Raw genomic sequence first — 21,125 nt, forward strand, 5'->3', positions numbered from 1 at the left:
CCTGGCCTCAGGTGATCCGCCCACCTTGGCCTCCAAAGTGCTTGGATTACAGGCGTGAGCCACCAGGCCCGGCCCACCTTCAGCTTTCAAACTTGCTTTGTAAATTGCCCATTCTTAGAAATGGTGGAAATATTTTACACCATCTGAATAATAATGAACAATATTGCTCAGTGAATTATAATTCTAGGAGCTTTATAATTTGATTTATTAACAGCTCTCAAATTTTCCATTGGCAGTTCATACAACTATGAGTAAATTTTCTGGCCAAATGACTCACTATTTTGCCGCATGACTAATCCCACACTCAATGTGGAAACTTTATATAGTTTCTATTTGCTTGCGGATAATAAATGAGTACTTTCCAAAAACTGCCTGCAAAGCATTATATACTAGATGAATTCAATTATATTGATATTTTTAAGCTCCCAAACTCAGCTGACTTTTTTGAAAAGTCTGTATTGCTCACAAACACAAAAAGAACTCCCCACACCCCCCGGAATTATGGCTTCTGCAGTTTGGTGACCTGTAGAATAACAAAACTTAATTAGGCTCTAAAACAGCTAAAATGTTAAAAGAACAATCTGAAATGATTCCATCTGCAATCTTTTCCTTTATGAGTATACTTCTAAATTATTTTAAAAGTTTTCATTATGGTAAAATAAACCCCTTTCCCAGCAAACATTTGCTGAAAATCATATTTGATATCACTGCAAGTTAGTTAAATTATTTTCCTTCCGAAAGCTCAAATGTTAAGAAGAAAACAATAATCCATCCACAGGATGGTTTCCTGGGTTCTGGTGGCTGGAAATCACCTCCAAATTTATTTTGGGTGAAGTAGGTTCTTCCAGATGATACAGCCCTTTTACCATTTAATACAAGTACATGTAAAACACTTCACCTAGAAATAAGGAGGTTACCATGCCAAAATCAGTGTGCTTTATTTCTAATAATTTATTGTTAGAGCCATTCTTAACTAAACTTCTTGTTTTCAAGGGGGTAATATTTCAATACAATGTCCTTGTGTGATTAACAACTAGGTAATTTACTCACTTCCATATAAATTGGTAATAATCACAGACAATCTAGGCTATATTCCAAGACATTCCTTATCTTTCCCTAAAAGTCACTATGAACTTTTATAATGACTGTTTTTTTTTTTTTTTTTGAGACGGAGTTTCACTCATGTTACCCAGGCTGGAGTGCAATGGCGCGATCTCGGCTCACCGCAACCTCCGCCTCCTGGGTTCAGGCAATTCTCCTGCCTCAGCCTCCTGAGTCGCTGGGATTACAGGCACGCGCCACCATGCCCAGCTAATTTTTTGTATTTTTAGTAGAGACGGGGTTTCACCATGTTGACCAGGATGGTCTCGATCTCTTGACCTCGTGATCCACCCGCCTCGGCCTCCCACAGTGCTGGGATTACAGGCTTGAGCCACTGCACCCGGCCCAATGACTGTTTTTTTATCATGGTGAAACCAGGTCTTTACTAAAAATACAAAAATTAACTGGGCATGGTGGTGTGCACCTGGAGTCCCAGCTACTTCAGAGGCTGAGGCAGGAGAATCGCTTGAACCCGGGAGGCGGAGGTTGCAGTGAGCTGAGATTGTGCCATTGCACTCCAGCCTGGTGACAGAGCAAGACTCTGTCTCAAAAAAAAAAAAAAAAAAAAGTAATTATTGAAGTCTGACTATTAGTAGCCAGATTTGATGGGGAAGAAACCATAAGCACAAAGCCATCCTACCTGTTCAGGCTCAATTTTAACTCTGCAGAGTCCAAAGCAACGTGAGAGCAGAAAGAGCCAGTCTGTGAGAGGACTCAAGGTATTTTGAGCAAACTGCTAAATCACAAATCCCCAGGAGAATGTCCTCTTCTCCCTTCTCTTTAGTTATTTCTCTCCCTCTTCTGGCTCCATCTCCCAAGTTCCCTAGAAACTTGTTCAAATATCCCTAGCCTGACAAAATAATCACTGTTGGTCTTTATTCAGATTTAATTGCTTTCCCATTCATCCCCTTTAAAGTTAAATTTCTGCAAAGATTGTAGACAACGGCTCTCTCCTCTTTTTCATTTCTCATTCCCCCTTTGACTCATTAACGTCTACTTTTAGTCTCTTCTGCCATGATGAATCAGTTCTCTGAAAGGTTTCCAGAGGTCTCCTAGTCACCAGTCCTCAGTCTTTGCCCTCCTTAGCCTCCCTTTTGTGCATCTGTTCTAAAAAGCTGCTAAATTGGAACACTCCCTACTTGGCTTCGACCACTTTACTATCCTCCAGTCCACAAATGGAAGCCGTCTCGAAAGTTCTGATTCCGATTTTCTCTTTAGCATCTCCTCCTTAGTCAATTCCTCTATTTCCATTACTCCAACTAGAATGTTGATGACTCCCTATCTGTTTTTGGTTCTGACCTCTCCAGATTTCCATGGGCTTGCTGGATATTTCCACACTGATGTCCTTCTGATGCTTCCACCTCAGTGGGTATAAAATGCAGTTATCTTCTCCTTCCAAATTGTTCTTCTACCCTAGCGCAAAACCTCAGTTATTTTCAGTTCCTCCCTTTTTCTCAACTGGTTGCTACACAGCTTAGGGTGGAAACTTTTCTTCTTTCTGTTTCTTCCTGAACCATACATTAGGAACTTGTGCCACAACTTTTTGCCTCTAGGGAAGTACCGAGGAAGATGTTTCTGCCACCTTATATTAAAGCAACTTACTCACTGTTACTTTGGGGAACGGAAAGATTTCGTGATGGAAAAACTGGGAAGGGTCTGCTAGCCATTAGTGGGCAAGACTGACGTATAAGCCTCCCTTCTCACACATAGGCCTGTCTCTTGCTCACACATGCTGTGTGCCTTATGGATTGTAAAGTGTCAGGCTCTCCTTTGCCTTTTTAGTGTTTATGCTGGAATTTGAACAGGTTGGGTTCCTCCCAGCCCTAATGTTGGGGAGGCCTGTCATACTTCAGCTGTGACTGGGTGGGCATGCTGAATGAGGGAAAAGGAGTGAGAGGCCCCATTTTGGCCTTGAGGCTAAGCTGTGTTCTTCAATCTGACTTTAACTTGATAGAGTTAACACAGTATTTTAATTTCCTTATGGTTCCTTGTGTTGATTCCCAATTTGTTTGAGAATCTAAAGGGAAGAAGGGCTGCATAATGCACCATCTTCTACATACTTGGTATCAAGCTGTCTTAGCTACTTCCCCAACGCTTTTGTCTTCTTTTGGGTGACAATGGTAACTTACTCTCATAAAAATGTCAACAAATTATACATCTTTTCCATTATGAATTTTCATTTTTTGTATGAAAGATTTTGGCCATAGCTCTCCCCCTCCATCCGTACCCTCAAACTTAACAAATTTTGTGACTTTTATACAGTTTTTTATTTACTTTTATTCTTTTTTTTTAAATCAAAAACTTACCAGGAAGAAAAGGTATAATTTTTCCTAAATTAAGTTCCAAAAAGCACTGCTTGGCTGATTTAATATTTATTGAATTCCACAATGCATTAGGCACCACGTAAACACAAAGAGAGAAGCAATTAATAATATGTATGCAATTAATAATTTGAAAAAATGATAAATTAGCAACAAACAAATGAGAAAATAACAATGGAACCAAATACTTCTTTCAAGGATTTGGTTTGCTTACTATTAGTATATTGAAAACAACTGATGGAAGGAACAGAAATGAATGCATCTAAAAAGAAGTATCTATAATCCTATGGTATGGCAGTTAAGCATTTGCCTGCCAGGAGAGATAAATGACTTTCTTGTGTGCACTTGAAACTTATAAATGGCTGCAGCAAGACGCAGGATAATAACAATTGTGCTAAAGTAATAGCTCAGAAAACCATAATTGCTATTTAGTTGCTTTTTGTTGTTAAAAAATACAGTGTTTGTGGCAATTTGAATACTATGCTGTGTGTCTGTGTCTTTGACATGTTTCTGTTCAAGGATATGTAGGCTGTTTCAGCTCACTTACAAATTTCAGTCAATGAGAAGCATGAAGATGAGCTTCCAAAATTCTGTTATTTCCCCCAATATTTGCACAAGGTTAGTTCAGTTTTGTTGTTGTTTAAAATTACTCCACCATGCCATTGTTGAGTCAATGCGGTGGAGCATATTTCTTTTCCTGATGTGCCACACATTGCAAGTTCTCACAATTCTCTTCAAGAACCGCTGCATAATTGTTGATACAGTTTCTCACTGCAGTGGGCTGCGGTATCAGGAAACCTTTAGCCATATGCACATGATGCAGTGCTACCTGTCACCCCCTCTGAATGCTAGGGACTCATGAAGCCTATCCTGGCATGAAGCGCAGCCTACAATTTCCCACCTTACACATTCAAGATTCCCTCCCAGTGTCTCCAAGCAAGGTCCCTTCTGTGTTCAATCCAAAACAACTGAATGAATGAGATGCAACATGTCAACAATTCGAATGTTTATTTTGTTTTAGGAAACCAGCTGCAAACAAAACGTATCCACTGTTTTCCATGCTTATGAATCTGGCACTAAGAGACTGCATTAAGCAATGCCTTTTTAGGTTCAATACTTACATATGGTAATATGTTACTGGCCTTAAGGACATCAATGATTAAGCTTTTATGCAGAGCTGTACAATTGGTTTTGTATAGTTAGAAAACAACACTGATTTTGAGATCACTACAAGCAAATAAAACTTTTATTCTTCCCAATTCTTTACTTACTTTTCAAAATTTTATAAATTTTTTATGACACAATTTCTTCAGTCTATTAAATATCCAAAAAAGGAGGCTAATGCAGTCGTTATGAGAAACTCTACAAATGCAGTAAAGTGTTACCTTGTCACTATAATTGCAGCTTTCTTTATGCGACTAAATGAAACAATCCAGCCCCACACGAGGAAAGCCAGCATTGCCTTGGGGGCAGCAGAACGCGGCATAGCATCCGCAACCAAGGCTGCAAGATGCCGCAGACTGGCTGCTGGCTGCTACAGCAGCGGCTTCCAGACCAGGTGGCCGTCCGCAGAAAGGCACACTGCAGCGCTCGCGCCATACCTTCCAGGCTGGCACTGCATCAGTGTTAAGTCCCCCGGCCACCAACTACCATATACTTTTGCTGGTTATGAAAAAACGTGGGGAGGGGACAAAGAGGAGACAGTGTGTGCCCGCAGGGCTGAGAGATCACTATTGCCTCACACTCCCTAAAAAAATTCTCCCTCAAATATTTATAAGCCAAGTCCCAACTTACTTCATCTGGCAGGTCCCTAAATCTGAAATCGCCTCGCCCTTCAAATGCACTAAATGAGTCAGAGTTTTAGGGCAAAGCCAGGTATACAAGAAGATCTAAAGTGCCCAATTCTCGGCTGCGAAATAAGCACCAAGTTGGGGCGGAAGAGTTCACCTCTGCAGACCAGAGCGTTCTACCCCGGAGCTCTCCTAGTTTAAGAGACGCTTGGAGAGGAGTGGGCCTCCCGTTCCTGGAGGATCCCAATTCCCAGGGAAGGCCCTTCCCGGCGTTCGCGCTTCAGCGCGCGACGAACCCCCCACAAGCAATAGCTCACCCGGCTGCATCCTTCAAAGCCCCAACCTCCGGGCGGGGCGTAGGGATGTGGGAGGTAGGAGATGGAAGGTGGGGGGTAGCACCTCCGGGAGGCTCCTGCCAGCGCCTCACGGTTTTCCCCTGGCTCCTTGGCGCCCCCTGACGAGGGCTTCGCAGCAATTTGGCCAATGGAGGCTGGTTAGGTGGAAGCCCCGGGTGTCCGGGAAGCGAGAGGCGCCCAGCCAGGGCACCCTCGGACGGCGCGGACTGGCGGGCGGCCCCGCGGGAGGGCGCTGGGCTCTCAGGCCCTGGCGCAGCCCGCGGCCGCCGCCGAAACCGCCGCAGCCATGTCCGCGCGCCCGCGCTGCCGCAACCCGGCCGTGATGTCATCAGCCGAGCCCCCGCCGCGGCACCCCATTCCCGCCCCCCGCGGGCCGCCGCGGCTGCAGCCGGTGCGCCGCGTCCCCGCCCCGACCCACGTGCGCCCGGCTTCTGGGATGCTGAGGTCGGCGGCGGCCGCAGGACGATGCGCGGGGCCCGGGCGGCCGCGGCGGCGGCGCTGCTCCTCCCCACTCGCCGCGTCCCCAGCGGGGCTGCGCCCGGGGGCTGCGCACGGACGGGGGCGGGGGCGCCCGGGGAGGGGGGGGAGAGGATCCCAGCCGCCGAGTCGCAGCCTAGTCGCTGTCTGCTGAGTCATGGCAAGCGCTACCCGCAGCCCTGGATCACTCGCGTAGCGCGGCTGGCGCGGGGTGCGCAGCCATTGGGCTGGGCGCGGGGCCGCGAGCGCCGGGCATGACGCGCTGAGCCGCGCTCGCCCGTGCCCGCCGTCTCGGCGTGCGCCCCGCGCGGGTGCCTGTGCCGCCGCCCTCCAGCCCCGCCGTCGAGTCGCCCCCGCCTCGCCCGCACCATGATCGCCGCGGCTTTCCTCGTCTTGCTGAGACCCTACAGCATCCAATGTGCCCTCTTCCTCTTGTTGCTTCTGCTGGGCACCATCGCCACCATCGTCTTCTTCTGCTGCTGGCACCGCAAGCTCCAGAAAGGGAGGCATCCGATGAAATCGGTCTTTTCGGGTCGTTCTAGAAGCCGAGGTAAGACGCGCCGCCACGGGTTTCTGCGGGCTACCAAGAACATTTAAGCCGATTTGGAGAGTGAAGCGCGGCTCCCTCCCTTCTCCTCGGCTTCCCCAGCCCTATCATTGCCCACTTCCCAGGCTGAGTACGTTTCTTTATTTAACACCCCTTGCCCTTTTTTGCCCTCACCTCCGCCCTGCAGTCTCCCGGATTTGAATAACCCCAGCGATGCGGAGGGCAGGGAGGGGAGGAAAGAACTCAAATTTTTAGTCCGTTTGCTAAAGCCTTAGGGTAATTTGAATGTAGTCCAGGGCTGCGGCAGCCTCGCCTTCACCTATCCTTCGCTGAGGTAAGAAAGTAAGGCTCCCCAACTCCCCCAAAACTTTAATGCAAACTTCTCGCGGAGAAATCGCCTAGATACCGTTGGCCCAGTACTCCTCTTCCCTCCCGCAGGATGTCCCACCAAATTTGCGGCATCTGCGATGCCCTTTCCCAACCCTGCTCTCCCAGGTAAGCCATGAATCACTTGGCAGGTGAAGAACAAGGAGTTAAATGAAGTCTCATTTCTCTTTTTTCTCCCCAGATGCTGTTTTGAGATCGCACCACTTTCGTTCTGAGGTAATTTATTTAGCGCGCACGCTCAAGGTCAGAAGAAGTTCTCTTTCCTGAGTACCAATATTAATTATATGCGTGTTAAGAAACCAGTAGGACATTGAATGACGAGCATGCTGTCCCCTATCCGAAAGTGGCATGTTTCCTTTTAAGTGATTCCGTATTAGTGCCCAGCGAAGGGTTTTTAGCAAATTTCTTGTGTAGTGGAGCTGTTGTACAAGAGGGGTCAAAGCAAACCCTAAGAGCGCGGCAGACCTTAAAAAACTTACCCACGGGGTGGATGTCACTTGAGTTGACAATTTGTAATTTGCTGGTGGAAGTGTTTTCTGGGTGCTGTCAGCTGACTGTGGTTGTGCCCTTGGATAAACGAAGATGTTAGTGCAGAACAATTTGATCCATTTTCGATTTTGAAGTTCACATTTCTGTTCTCTCATAAAGCTATCCATGTTTTATTGGAGACCATCTGATGATTTTTGCAAAGCGGTGATGGTAGCGTGTGCTTCATGCTTGTGCTAGTCTCCACCCTCAAAACGCGGACCATCCCTCTAGGGCAACTAGCCTAATCACCACACCCCGGAACCAGCTCCACTGAAGGAACACAAGCTCTCCCTGACCCAGCATTTCTTTAGGAATTTTCAGGGCAACCTCCACTTATCCTAAGATAATTTTCCCTCTTTTTAGGAAAGTTGCACGTTGCCAGACTTGGAGGTTGCTGCTTGGTGCAGTTTACTCAGGTTGGCGAAGACTTCATAGTTAAATGCCCTCCGTTTACCTGAAGTTTTCTTACCTTTCATTAATCAGATGTTTTATGGCACGCCAGGTGTTTTACAGGGTTGTAGTTGCTTAACAACTTTAACTGTATTATTGCAAAATCATTAAAATGTTTCACAGAGAGTAACTGCATATAGCCCTGGAGGGTGAGAACTCTATTCCGTTTAGGATTCTTGAGAGGAGAAAGAAGTTAACCAGTCAGATAATCAGAGGTTCCATTCCTGGCTTTACATTAACTAGCTGTTTGGTACGTCTTGGTGTCTCAGTTTACCTATTTGTAAGACAGGGCCATTAGTACCTTGCAGGTTATGGGAGGGTGGGGGAAATTACAATAAATTCTGTGAAGAAAAATCCCACTTAGTTCATAATAAGTATTCAGTATTTGGTAGCTATCATTATATTTTGTAAAGTTGAATTTTAAAATGTATAAAAATAAAAGTTAATGTTTGCAAATTTTCAAGTCTTCATTAAATTAATTAATTCAAGTTTATAGAAAACAACAAAAACTGGTACTATTGTAAAGCAACAATTTTGAATATGTGATTTATTCAGTAGAGCAACCCATTCAGATGTGATGAGAAGTAAATAATCGTCAGAGTGCAAACACCAAAATACAGAATTTTGATTTTAAAAAGAGATAACCTTGGAAACGAGGTACTGGAATATTTTCAAAGAAAAAAAAAAAGGAAAAAAATTTAAAAAGAACAAGAAAAAAAAAAAAGAGAGATAGGCAGTTCCACACATATACATGATAGAATCAGCATAATAATCCTGTTATACTAGCCGTCAGGTATTTCAGCTAAAGCACAAACAAAAAATCAGATACAACTATGTCTTGTTTAGTTATCTCTCAGTTGAATGTTTTTGTCCTGAGCTTACTTTTGGTTAGGAAAGCTGGGGGTAGTTGTTTAATGCCTTAACTCACTTCAGAAGATTCCTGGTGTAGGTTGACATCTTTGTGTGATATTTGCCTCTTCTACTAGACTGTGAGCTCCTTGAGGGCAGGACCATGTCTTTCTTGTTTAGGGCAGTGTCCCCACTGCTTGGCTCAGTGCCTTGTATACAGTGCGTTATTAATAAATGTTTATTGAATGAATGAGTGAAAAGAAAAAATCTCTTAGTAGGTACTAGTTTTTGAAACGAGGCAAATAGAACTCAAGAGTTGGGCAGAAAAGAAAAATGCACATTCTCAGGATATCACTCAGAATTCAATATTTGCTAAATCTTATTGGCTCTTTCCAGACTTTTAAAAACTGGAATTTGTGCTATAAAAGTATAAGTCATTAATGGAAACAAAATGGATTTGGTTTGAATTTTTTTTCTGAAAAAATTAAATGCAATATTAGTTTAATTTGTTGATGGGTTACTCATCAGCAAGTTATTTTGATAAAGCAGTCAAAGAATGCCATTTTATAACTGAAAATTCTGGGACTGTGTTGCAAAAGAATGTCATATGTCATCACTACTTTGCTTACCACAAATGAAATGTTTCCCCTTAAGGAAAACATAGGGAATATTTTTCTTTTCCCTTTTCTATCAAGATGCCATTTTCTGCAACATTTTCTTTTTGAGAAATATCTCTGAATTTACTTGAATTTCAGCATATTTAAAAAAATAGAATTTGTGAATATTATTGTGAACATAATGAATATTATTGTTGCTTTTTATCAGTAGCTGCTGCAAAATAGTTACCCAAGAATATATTTCGATTTTTGACAAATCATAGTCATATCGAACTAAGAACTTAGTACTTTCTGTTTCTCCTTCCATTCTCAGTAAGTAGATAATTCACTTTCAGCATTTCTACAGTGGTCAAAGGAGGAAAATTACTTTAGGATCTGCTGACTCACTTTAAACCACGAAAAAGCTTTGGGCTAGCCCTTGTACAGATGAAGAAGTTCACTGAGCGCTTTGCTGCTTTACTTGGCAGAAGGTATCACTTCTGGTACCCGCATGCCCAGGAAGGAGTCCAATTGTACGGGAAGTTTTAGTCAGTTCCCTTTTCAGGTAATCAGAGTAATACTCCTAGAGAAAAATCACGGCACCAGGACTCAGTTTGCTTTGGGGAAGTTCTACAGTAGGGAAAAAAGCCACCTTCCTCATCTGAGGAGCTCCAGCTGTTTGTTTTCTCCTTACTGAGTATATAATAAACCACATTTCTTCAGTTTCTTCCTCATGAAGCTACAAATAATGTAGATGTTTATAAGATGTTTTGGAACCATAACTGCCAACCCTTTTTATTTTCATATACTTGCAAACTTTACTACTTTGTAGTCGTCCTCAACATGTTAATATATAGCATATGAGAATGTGAAATTATTAATGCATCTAGCAAGGCCTGAACAGTGAAACTTCATTTCAGTAATAGACGGAAATAAGTGTTTTGTGTATGCATATTTAACACTTATACAGTATTTTTGTCCTGGTTCTAAACAGCTGATGATGAGAAGTGATTTCATGTTGATATAGTAGGATAGTCTAGAAACCAAGTGTTCATTCTGGTTTCTAGAATCCAGTTATCTGGGAAGTGGACTTTTCCTGAGGATTGATAATGCTTTATGCCATGACTTTGAACAATGGTAAACTGTTACCCTAGATTCCTGTGGTAAAAAGCTGTGACAATCCTGATTTTAAGGAAATTTCAGAAAGTGATATGGGTAATTGAGGTGCCATTAGATTATAAAAAAGTGTCTTGGGAGTACTTCAGTAGAATGGAGACAATTATAATGCCCTTTGAGACTATCCAGAGTGAATAGTGGTAAATAATCCCTATTCATGAACTCAGTGGAATAAGGGAAGCCTTGTTTGACATAAGGAAGGAGAAGAGTGTGTTCTGTATCTACCAGTTTTTGAATAAATATCTCCACTTCCTGTTTCAGGCAAATGAACCCAAAGAGTTAAGTTAAGCAGTTCCCAAGGAGTCACATAACAAGATAAGGACTGAGTAACAGAAGAATTCTCTGGCTACGTATCGTGTGTCCTGTGGTGTTGAATCGTGTCACTCGTAGCCCAGAGAATAATATGACCAAAATTTTAACTGAAAGAAATTGAGTTTTTAGTTGACATTTCTTGTAATACTAAATTGGCAATCCTTTAGTTTTTTTCCATTGATTATGTAGGTTATCCTCAATGAAACAATGGTCCACCCAAGCCCTCTTGTCCTCATTATGTTCCTTGAGTGTCCCTGTATCAAATCAATGGAGAATGGCCAGCAAAATAACCAAATTTCACAGCATCTCATTAAATTTGCATCTTTCATTAAGAATTACCTAATTTAGTAGACTAGGAAGGTGATAGTTTATTATTGAGCGATTTTTTGCAATTAGGTTATCTTTGTAAATAAATTATTTGTCTGGAGTTAGTTTTAGGTCTAAATTAATTTATACTAATTTAGTCAGCCATAAGTTGTAACTGTACATATGATACAGTATTCATTGAGTGTCACCAATTATTTTCCAAATAAACACATTTATTTTCTCTTTCTGTCTGAGGTACTGTGTTAAACAATAGGGCTAACAAAGGGTTGGAGATGGAGCCCCTGCCCTTGACAGTTACTTCTAGGTCACTCCTAGTATCAGTGCTGAAATTTAGATTCTAGTTACTGGTTTTTTCTGTTATGGTAACTGAACTGTGCCATTTCCAGCTATGAATCACAAATGTTATGAGAGCATCGGAGGCTGCTGTGTAAAAGTGTACAGCCAATACATGTGTAAAAAAGACAAATTAATCCTATTCACAGAGTTTATCATCCCAGAGTCAACACTGCCATATAATTAACCCTTACTTGCTGACAAAACAGAAAAACAAAAAACAAAAGAAAAAACTCCCACCTTTTTTTCATGCATCCAAACCAATTAAATTCATCTAGATTAGAACTGAAACAAAATATTTTCCAGAGAAGTTTGCATCTTTGTGTAATCTTAAGGCTCAAGAATGACTCTCTTTGAGATGTGGATGGCAAAATAGAACTAGGGTAATAACAGTAATTATTGGCATGATGTAAGGATTATAAGAATAGGAATTCAAGACTAGGCATACTGGCTCCCATCTGTAATCTCAGCACTTTGGGAGGCCGAGGCAGGCAGACCATGTGGTCAGGAGCTTGAGACCAACCTGGCCAATACGGTGAAACCCCATCTTCTACTAAAAAATACAAAAATTAGTCATGCACGGTGGTGGGCACCTATAGTCCCAGCTACTCAGGAGGCTGAAGCAGAAGAATCGCTTGAACCCGGGAAGTGGAGGTTGCAGTGAGCCAAGATCACGCCACTGTACTCCAGCCTGGGCAACAGAGCGAGACTCCATCTCAAAAAAAAAAAAGGAGCTCAAAATCCTGGTTTTGGGTTCTAGCTCTGCCACGAACTAACTGTGTCACCTCGGCCAAGTCTCTTTTGTTGTTGAGGCTTAGATTTTGTATTATGACTGGTAATGTGAGGATTATCTCTGAAGCCCCTTGCAGAAGTAATAGGCCAAGTATCTACTACATACAAAGTGTCGTGCTGTAAAGGCACCAGGAAACCATGATTCCTGTCTTCTAGGTGCTTAAGGCAGGAAAAGTAAAAAATATCATTAGCGTAAATACCAAGTAACAAATCATGTATAGAAAAGGAATGGTTGGAATAGTTCTAGTGAAGTGGTTGCTTCTAGCTCAAGTGATAGGGAAGCCTTCCAAGAGGAGTGATGTTTGTGCTGAAGCCTGAAGGTTATATGGTAAGTACAGTAGTCCCCTTTTATGTGTGGTTTTGCTTTCCGTGATTTCAGTTACGCATGGCCAACTGTGATCTCAAAATATTAAGTGGAAAATGACAGAAATAAATGATTCATAAGTTTGAAATTGCGTGCTACACTGAGTAGCACGATGGAACCCTGAGCTGCCCTACTACAATCCCACTTTGTCCTTCCCAACATGGGATCATCCCTTTGTCTAGCATATCCATACTTTATACTCTGGCCATCTCAGTTGTTGGATTGACCGTATTGCCACACTTATGTTCAAGTCACCCTTATTTTACTTAGCAATGGCCCCATAGAGCAAGAGTAGTGAGCCTGGCAATTCAGATACACCAAAGAGAAGCCTTAAAATGCTTCCTTAAAGTGAAAAGGTAAAAGTTCTTGACTTAGTAAGGAAAGAAGAAAAATCATATGCTGAAGTTTCTAAGATAAACCATAAGAATCAATCTTCTATCTGTGAAATTGTGAAGAAGGAAAAAGAAATTCATGATAGTTTTACTGTCATACTTTTAACTGTGCATGGTAAGTGCTTAGTTATGATAGAAAAGACACTAAATTTGTGGGTGGAAGAGATGAATAGAAAACATATTCTGATTGATGGCAATGTGTTGCATCAGTTTTACTTAATTAAATTATACTTTATCATAGTTATGTATGTATAGGAAAAAACATAGTATGTATAGAGTTCAGTACTATTTGTGGTTTAAGGCATCTACTGGGGTCTTGGAATGGATCTGTGGTAGATAAGTGGGGTCAACTGTACCTGAGTAGATTCAGAGAGAATGAGTGCAAAACCCCAGGTTGGTATAAGGGCATGAGAATAGACAAGATTTGGGAAAGCACATACCTATTTTCAGAGCTCGGTGTACACCAATATGGTTAGAGAGAGGGACTCTTGAGGTTGCATAAAGGAATGTAGAGCTGGAAGTATACATAGGGGTCAGCTACAATAAAAATGATTTTTCTATACACATGATAGTTGACAAAAGGCTTTGACATAACATTTTGTTTGAACACTTTAGGAGGGGACCTGCTATGATCGATCTTAAGAGAAGCAAAAAATCACCTTTTGATCTCTTTTCCAGCAACCATAACAAAACAGCCCAATCACTCTTCTTTCACTCAGGGAGAACAAAGAGTTGTGGCCTCTGCTGCAAAAGGCCTTGGAAAATGGCCAGTTGGGGACCTTTCTGGTGAACCTGAGGCTGAGCTTTTGAAGGGTACCATGTTTTTGAGGTCCAAGGATCAGCATCACTGGGTTATATTCTGACTGCAGACACCATCTGTCCAAGGTTTATGGCAACTTGCTTATGTGTTTAGTGTGGTCATTACAAATTTTAATACAAAGTATAATAAATTTGCAGGTAATTCATTATTGACCTTTTTATTGACTATGAACTACATTAAAGTTTTAAAAAGTATTTGAAATATATATAGCAACTTTTCAACTTCTTTCTTGAAAACTCCTCTCCTATAATAATTATTCCTTAATGTTTACCCCCCACTCGAATCCTCAAACCTACTCCCTCACCTTGAGCCAGTGACTGTCTATCTCCTGACTCACAAAGAACATTAATGCATCAGGTCATAGCTCCTTAAACTTCTTGTACCTACGAACTAACTGGCATCTTAGCCTTCCCTCCCGGTCCAATTAAAAATTCATCTGCTATCCACGCTGATATTTTATGCTTACGTTGTGAATTCTTTTCTTCCCATCTCTTTGGGGATATTCTATTAGTCGTCCCCTCCTTTATCTTCAGTCGCTCCTTCTCTGCTGGCTCCTTTCCCTTACCTACAAACATCATACGTGCTTCCTATTGGAAATAACAGCAATAGCACAAAACCTCCCTATGCCACCAGTTCTTCTCTTGGCAGGAAAAGTTTCCTGAAAAAGCTTCTTTATTTGTTACCTTCTGTGTTCCTCACCTCTCATTTATTCCTCAACTTAATATAATCTGGCCTCTGCTGCTGCTATTTAGATCACCCATACTTAGCTCACCAGTGATTTCCAAATTGCTAAATTGATTGTTTCAGTTTTTAATTTAGTTGATCTATCTAGTATTTGGTTCTGTTGGCCACTGATTCCTTCTTGAAACTTTCTTCCTGGTTTCCAGACAACACCCTGTTAATCCCCCACCCCCTTCTGGCCCTGGCTCTCTCTGTTTCTTTACCGGATCCTCTTCCTACTTAGAACTTGGTATTTCCTGTCTTGGGCCTACTTAAAAGAAGAAAACAGCTTTATTGAGGTATAATTTACATGCCATACAGTTCACCCATTTAAAGTGTATAATTAAGTGGTTTTCAGTATATTCACAAGGTTGTGCAACCATCATCACAATTTAATTTTAGAACATTGTCATCATCCCCAAAATAAACCTATACCCATTAGCAATTATTCCCTATTCCCCTTCTTTCTTCACCTTTTAACTCTTGCCAGCCAGCCACTAATCTTTCTTTCTTTTTTAATGTGGAATGCTTCACAAATTTGTGTTTCATCCTTGTGCAGGGGCCATGCTAATCTTCTCTGTATCTTTCTAATTTTAATATAGATGCTGCCCAGCCAAGCACTGCTTTCTGTCTTAACAGATTTGCTGGGCTCCATTTTTGCCTATTCAGATTTTACTTGTGGGGTCTCACCATACTCACTGTTTTAGTTTACCCTCACATCATGGTTACTCTGAAATCTGTCTATCAAATTTAGACCTCACTCTTGATCTCTAGGTTCAGAGTCACCTACTTTTTCCTCATTTTCCCTGTAGATGTCCCATTGGCATCTCAAACTGAACATGTCCCAAACTGAACTCATCAGTCCTTTACCGTATCTTATGCACCTATTTTGGAGAATGGCAGTATTCTCATATCCAGCCTCCAAACCCCTGTAGTTTTTCAAATTAGGAATATGGAAGATAGAATAGATGGCTCCCTCATTCATCCTGCCCCATCTGTCTTCTCTTTTTTATTTTTCTTTTTTGAGGAAGTTTTGCTTTTACTGCCAGGATGGAGTGCAGTGGCATGATCTCACCTCACTGCAACCTCCAACTCCCAGGTTCAAGCAGTTCTCCTGCCTCAGCCTCCCAAGTCGCTGGGATTACAGGCATGTGCCACCATGCCCAGGTGATTTTGTATTTTTCGTAGAGATGGGGTTTCTCTGTGTTGGTCAGGTTGGTCTCAAACACCTGACCTCAGGTGATCTGCCTGCCTTGGCCTTCCAAAGTGCTGGGATTACAGGCATGAGCCACCATGCCCGGCCTGTCTTCTCTTTTAAATATCTCTGGACTCTGCCTTAGTATTCCCATTGCTGTTTCTTTGGTTCAAGCCCTATGATAAGGCTCTGGACAAGTCTATCTGCCTCCCCTTCCCCAACCCATCCACACCAATTTAATAAATGTCATTCAAAAATACAAATTAATTATTGAAACTTCTATCAATTATGGAGACATTCAGATTTAAGTAATAGAAAACCCAACTGAAAATGGCTTATTACTAAACAGGAATTTCTATTCTCTCGTAACCAGAAAGCTAGAGATGGCCACAGGCTTTGCTTGAGTGGTTCTTCCATGTCATTTTTTGTATATTTGGGATAATCTGGTCATTCTCTCCTGGTTGCAGAATGGTTGGCACAGTTACAGATACGGTGTCTAAACTCAAGGACAGGAGGAGGCGAAGGGACAGAGCCAGCCATGGATATTTATCATAAAATCTGAATATTTACTGGAAGACTTTTCAATTAGTTTTCTGCTTACCATTCACTGGCCAGAACTGTCGCAGGCCATCTCTCACAGTAGAGGAGGCTTGGGATGTGAGGTTTTATCTTTCCTATTGTCTGTAGTAGAGGTAGGCAAGAGAGAGTTGGGTAAGCCATGTTTCTCTCCTACTTAAAATCCTTGAGTAGCTTCCCACTTCTTTCAAGATCACAAAGTTCATTCTTTTTTTTTTTTTTTTTGAGACGGAGTTTCCCTCTTGTTACCCAGGCTAGAGTGCAATGGCACGATCTCAGCTCACCACAACTTCCGCCTCCTGGGTTCAAGCAATTCTCCTGCCTCAGCCTCCCAAGTAGCTGGGATTACAGGTGCACGCCACCATGCCCAGCTAATTTTTTTTGTATTTTTAGTAGAGACGGGGTTTCACCATATTGATCAGCATGGTCTCAATCTCCTGACCTCCTGATCCACCCGCATTGGCCTCCCAAAGTGCTGGGATTATAGGCGTGAGCCACCGCGCCCAGCACAAAGTTCATTCTTAATATAACATCAAAGGGTTCCTTGTACTGATGTCTTGTGATAGGTCTAGTCTACCATTGTCCACACTTCTTATAATTCTTCTATTGGACCATGATCTTTTAGGATTATTGTTTTTGTCCATGTTATTTCCAACCAAGAAAGCCTCTATTTCTTTCCTCTCTTTTCTCATACACCTCCAACAAAAACAAAAATGCTCAAGCAAAAAAGTCTACCTCTTTCTTCAAAGTCCAGTTCATAAGTTATCTCCTTAAGGAAACTTTCCTGACTCGCGCCTCATAGTAACAATTTAGTATTTTTTTTGTTATTGTGAGAATCTTAAAGGCTGTCTAAAACCCCAGCTCTTAGTTTAGAATCGGACACATGGTGAAGCTCAGTAAATGTTGGATGAATGAATGAATATTTGAAGTTTTCTACAAGTCGGTTTAATTCTCAATTCTCATGAATTTGCCAACTTCCCCAAATATCCTGTATCCCTCTTAAGGGGAAAGAGACAGATGCTTTTCATATATAATTAAATTAAATTAATTTATTTATTTGAGACAGAGTCTCTATCTGTCACCCAGGCTGGAGTGCAGTGGCACAATCTCAGCTCACTGCAACCTCCGCCTCCTATGTTCAAATGATTCTCCTGGCTCAGCCTCCTGAGTAGCTGGGATTAGAGGCACTCACCACCATGCCCCGCTAATTTTTATATTTTTAGTAGAGACAGGATTTCACTATGTTGGCCAGGCTGGTCTGGAACTCCTGACCTCAGGTGATCCACCTGCCTCAGCCTTCCAAAGTGCTGGGATTACATGTGTAACACACTGTGCCTGGCCCCATATTTTATTTTAGACCTATAGTTTTACCTTACCCTGTGTTTACTTCATGGACACACAGATTCAGACGCTTTAGAAAATAAGTCGAAAATACCCTGACTTTTTTTTTTTTTTTTTTTGAGACGGAGTTTCGCTCTTGTTACCCAGGCTGGAGTGCAATGGCACGATCTCGGCTCACCGCAACCTCCGCCTCCTGGGTTCAGGCAATTCTCCTGCCTCACCCTCCTGAGTAGCTGGGACTACAGGCACGTGCCACCGTGCCCAGCTAATTTTTTGTATTTTTAGTAGAGACGGGGTTTCACCATGTTGACCAGGATGGTCTCGATCTCTTGACCTCGTGATCCACCCGCCTCGGCCTCCCAAAGTGCTGGGGTTACAGGCTTGAGCCACCGCGCCCAGCTCTGACTTATTTTTTAATTAAAGGGACTTTCATGCTTTGAGAATTTTAAATTGAAGTTTGATATTTCATGTTTTTATTTCAATTTGTAATCTAAAAATAATTCTGAATTATTTTATAACCATATTACCTTATAACCAGTACTGTCATCCAATTCCAGTTCCTGAATTTGTGTTTTACTTAGAGTCACATTAGTGCCAAGTGTTATTGCTTTAACTGTCATAAGCTTAAAAGGAAAGATCTGAGGCAATTTTTATGTGTAAGTTATGCCTTCATGCCAGATGAGAGCCAAATGCTGTGCTTTGGCAATCTGTTTAACTAATTTTGAGAAATGTGGTGGTATATTTGAATAAAGAGCATCAGAAATGGCAAATATTGGGCCAGGTATGGTAGCTTATGCCTGTAATCCCAGCACTTTGGGAGGATGAGGAGGGGAAATTGCCTGAGCCCAGGAATTCGAGACCAGCCAATACAGCAAGAACTTGTCTAGACAAAAAATAATTAAAAAGTTTTGGCGGGCATGGTGATGTGCTCCCGTAGTCCTACCTACTTGGGAGGCAGAGGCGGCTGATTGCTTAAGCCCAGGAGTTTGAGGCTACAGTGAGCCATGATCATCCACTGCACTCTAGCCTGGGCAACAGAGCAAGACCCTGTCTCTTTAAAAAAGAAAGAAAAAAAGAAAAGAAATGGCAAATATTAAGGTAAATATAGAGCACAAATTATAACATTGTCTTGTAGGATGTACAAAATATATAGATGTTTGACACCTTTAGTGTAAAGAATGGCAGGGGAGTAATGGAATTCCTATACATTTGCAAGGTTTCTACATTTTATATGAAGTGGCATATTAACTTAGGTAGAATGAAAAGTTAAGGATGCATATTTGAATTCTCAGAGCAACTAATTTAAAAAAGCAAACCCAAGAGATAAATCCAACTAGAACTTCTAAAAAATATCCAGTGACCTGAAGAAGGCAAGAAAGGAAATACAGGAAAAAAAACAAAAACAAAAACAGAAGAGATAGACTGAAAATAAATAATAAAAGTATAGGCCTACATCCAACAATGTCAATAATTACATTAAATATTAATGGACTAAACACTCCATTTATGAGACAGAGATGACCAGAATTGATAAATAGCAGGGCCTAACTATATGCTATTTACAAGAAATTCACTTCAAGTATAAAGACACAGACTGAAAGTGAATGGATGGAAAAAATATAAATGATGCAAACAATAATCATAAGAAGATTAGCTTGGCCATATTATATTAGGTGAAATAGATATCAAGACAAACAGTATTAAGAAATAAAGAGGGATGTTTCACAATGGAAGGACCAACCATTCTGGAAGACATCATTATAAATGTGTATCTACCTAATGTAAACATAACCTCAAAATGTATGATGTAATCATTTCAAGAGTAAAGGCAGAATTAGACAATACTGTAATCATTGTTGGTAATCAGCAAAGTTTATAAGTATACCTCTCTCAGCAATTGATAGAACATCTACCCAGAAAATCAGTAAAAATGTAAGTAAAGATCTAAACAACTCTACCAATTATCTTTTTTTTTTCTTTTCTAGAGATGGAGTCTTACTTTGTTGCCCAGCCTGGAGTGCAGTGGCGCGATCTCAGATTACTTCAATCTATGCCTCCCAGGTTCTAGCAATTCTCCTGCCTTAGCCTCCAGAGTGGCCAGGATTATAGGCACATGCCACCATGCCAGGCTAATTTTTTGTATTTTAGTAGAGACGGGGTTTTACCATGTTGCCCAGGCTGGTCTTGAACTCTGGAGCTCAGGCAATCCACCCACCTAGGCCTCCCAAAGTGCTAGGATTACAGGCGTGAGCCACTACACCCAGCCCCAACTATCTTGACCTAACTGATACTTCTAGAAACACCACACTCATTGGCCAGGCGTGGTGGCTTAGGCCTATAATCCTAACACTTTGGGAGGCTGAGGTGGTAGGATCACTTGAGGTCAGGAGTTTGAGAACAGCCTAGGCAACATGGAAAAACCCTGTCTCTACAAAAAANTAATCCCAACACTTTGGGAGGTCAGTGTGGGTGGATCAGAAGTCAGGAGTTCGAGACCAGCCTGACCAAGATGGTGAAACCCGCCTCTACTAAAAATACAAAAATTAGCCAAGCTCGGTGACATACACCTGCAGTCCTAACTACTGGGGAGACTAAGGTGAGATGATTGATTAAGTCTGGGTGGCTGAAGTTACAGTGAACCATGATGGCACCATTGTACTCCAGCCTGGGTGACAGAGCAAGACCAGCCTGGACAACACGAATGAATTTAATTATTCATTTTAAAATGAATAAATAAATATTTGTAAAGAAACACCACACTCACATGACTAATTCACAAAGACAGACTATATTCTGGGTCACAATACAAGTTACAATCAATTTAAAGGATTGAAATAATACAGATTATATAGAAATCAGTAACATCTCAAGAAAACCTTGAATATTTATAAATTAAATAACATGCTTCTAAATAATTCATGTATCAAAAAAGAAACCATAAAGGAAATTAAAAAAAAATTTTTTATTCCACCTAGGTTGTTTCTCAGGAAGAATTTTTTTTTTTTTTTTTTTTTTTTAATAAAAGACGGGGTTTCACTATGTTGGTCAGGCTGGTCTTGAACTCCTGACCTCAGGTGATCCACCCGCCTCAGCCTCCCAGAGTGTTGGGATTACAGGTGTGAGCCACCACGCCAGGCCTCTCAGGAGGAAATTTAAAAATATTTTTAATTGAATGATAATGAAAATACAGTATCTCAAAATTGTGAGGTACAGCCAAAGCAGTGCTCAGAGGAAAACATATAGCTTTAACTGCTTATCTTAGAAAAGAGGGAAAGTGTAAAATCAATCAAAGCTTCAACCTTTAGAAGCTAAGGGGGAAAAAAGCAAAGTAAGAACAAAATAATAAAGGTAAGAGCAGATATGGATATAATTGAG

At 41.4% G+C, this 21,125-nt stretch overlaps 2 protein-coding genes and 1 non-coding gene across 5 annotated transcripts in view; 1 reads left to right on the top strand and 2 right to left on the bottom strand.

The window, feature by feature from the left end:
• The window catches only part of BEND6 (BEN domain containing 6), a 74,831-nt gene extending 68,936 nt beyond the window's left edge, over positions 1-5,895 (bottom strand). Inside the window, exon 1 of one of the 3 annotated variants that reach the window (XM_017512027.2) lies at positions 5,530-5,895. The gene's annotated coding sequence lies outside the window, so the exon portion shown is untranslated. The remainder of the gene's footprint in view (positions 1-5,529) is intronic. The other 2 variants (XM_037732627.1, XM_017512028.2) reach the window with 2 other exon arrangements.
• Positions 5,896-6,414: 519 nt separating this feature from the next.
• The window catches only part of DST (dystonin), a 510,996-nt gene continuing 496,285 nt past the window's right edge, over positions 6,415-21,125 (top strand). Inside the window, 2 exon segments of the mRNA XM_037732623.1 lie at positions 6,415-6,595; positions 7,161-7,195. Of these exon segments, the coding sequence (XP_037588551.1) occupies positions 6,415-6,595; positions 7,161-7,195 (216 nt within the window).
• On the bottom strand, positions 15,153-15,259 carry LOC119468621. Its single transcript, XR_005197340.1, has one exon. It is a non-coding gene; the product is annotated as a U6 spliceosomal RNA (small nuclear RNA).

The sequence above is a fragment of the Cebus imitator genome, unplaced genomic scaffold, assembly GCF_001604975.1.
Source record: "Cebus imitator isolate Cc_AM_T3 unplaced genomic scaffold, Cebus_imitator-1.0 Scaffold460, whole genome shotgun sequence".
In the NCBI taxonomy this organism is placed as follows: Eukaryota; Metazoa; Chordata; class Mammalia; order Primates; family Cebidae; genus Cebus; species Cebus imitator.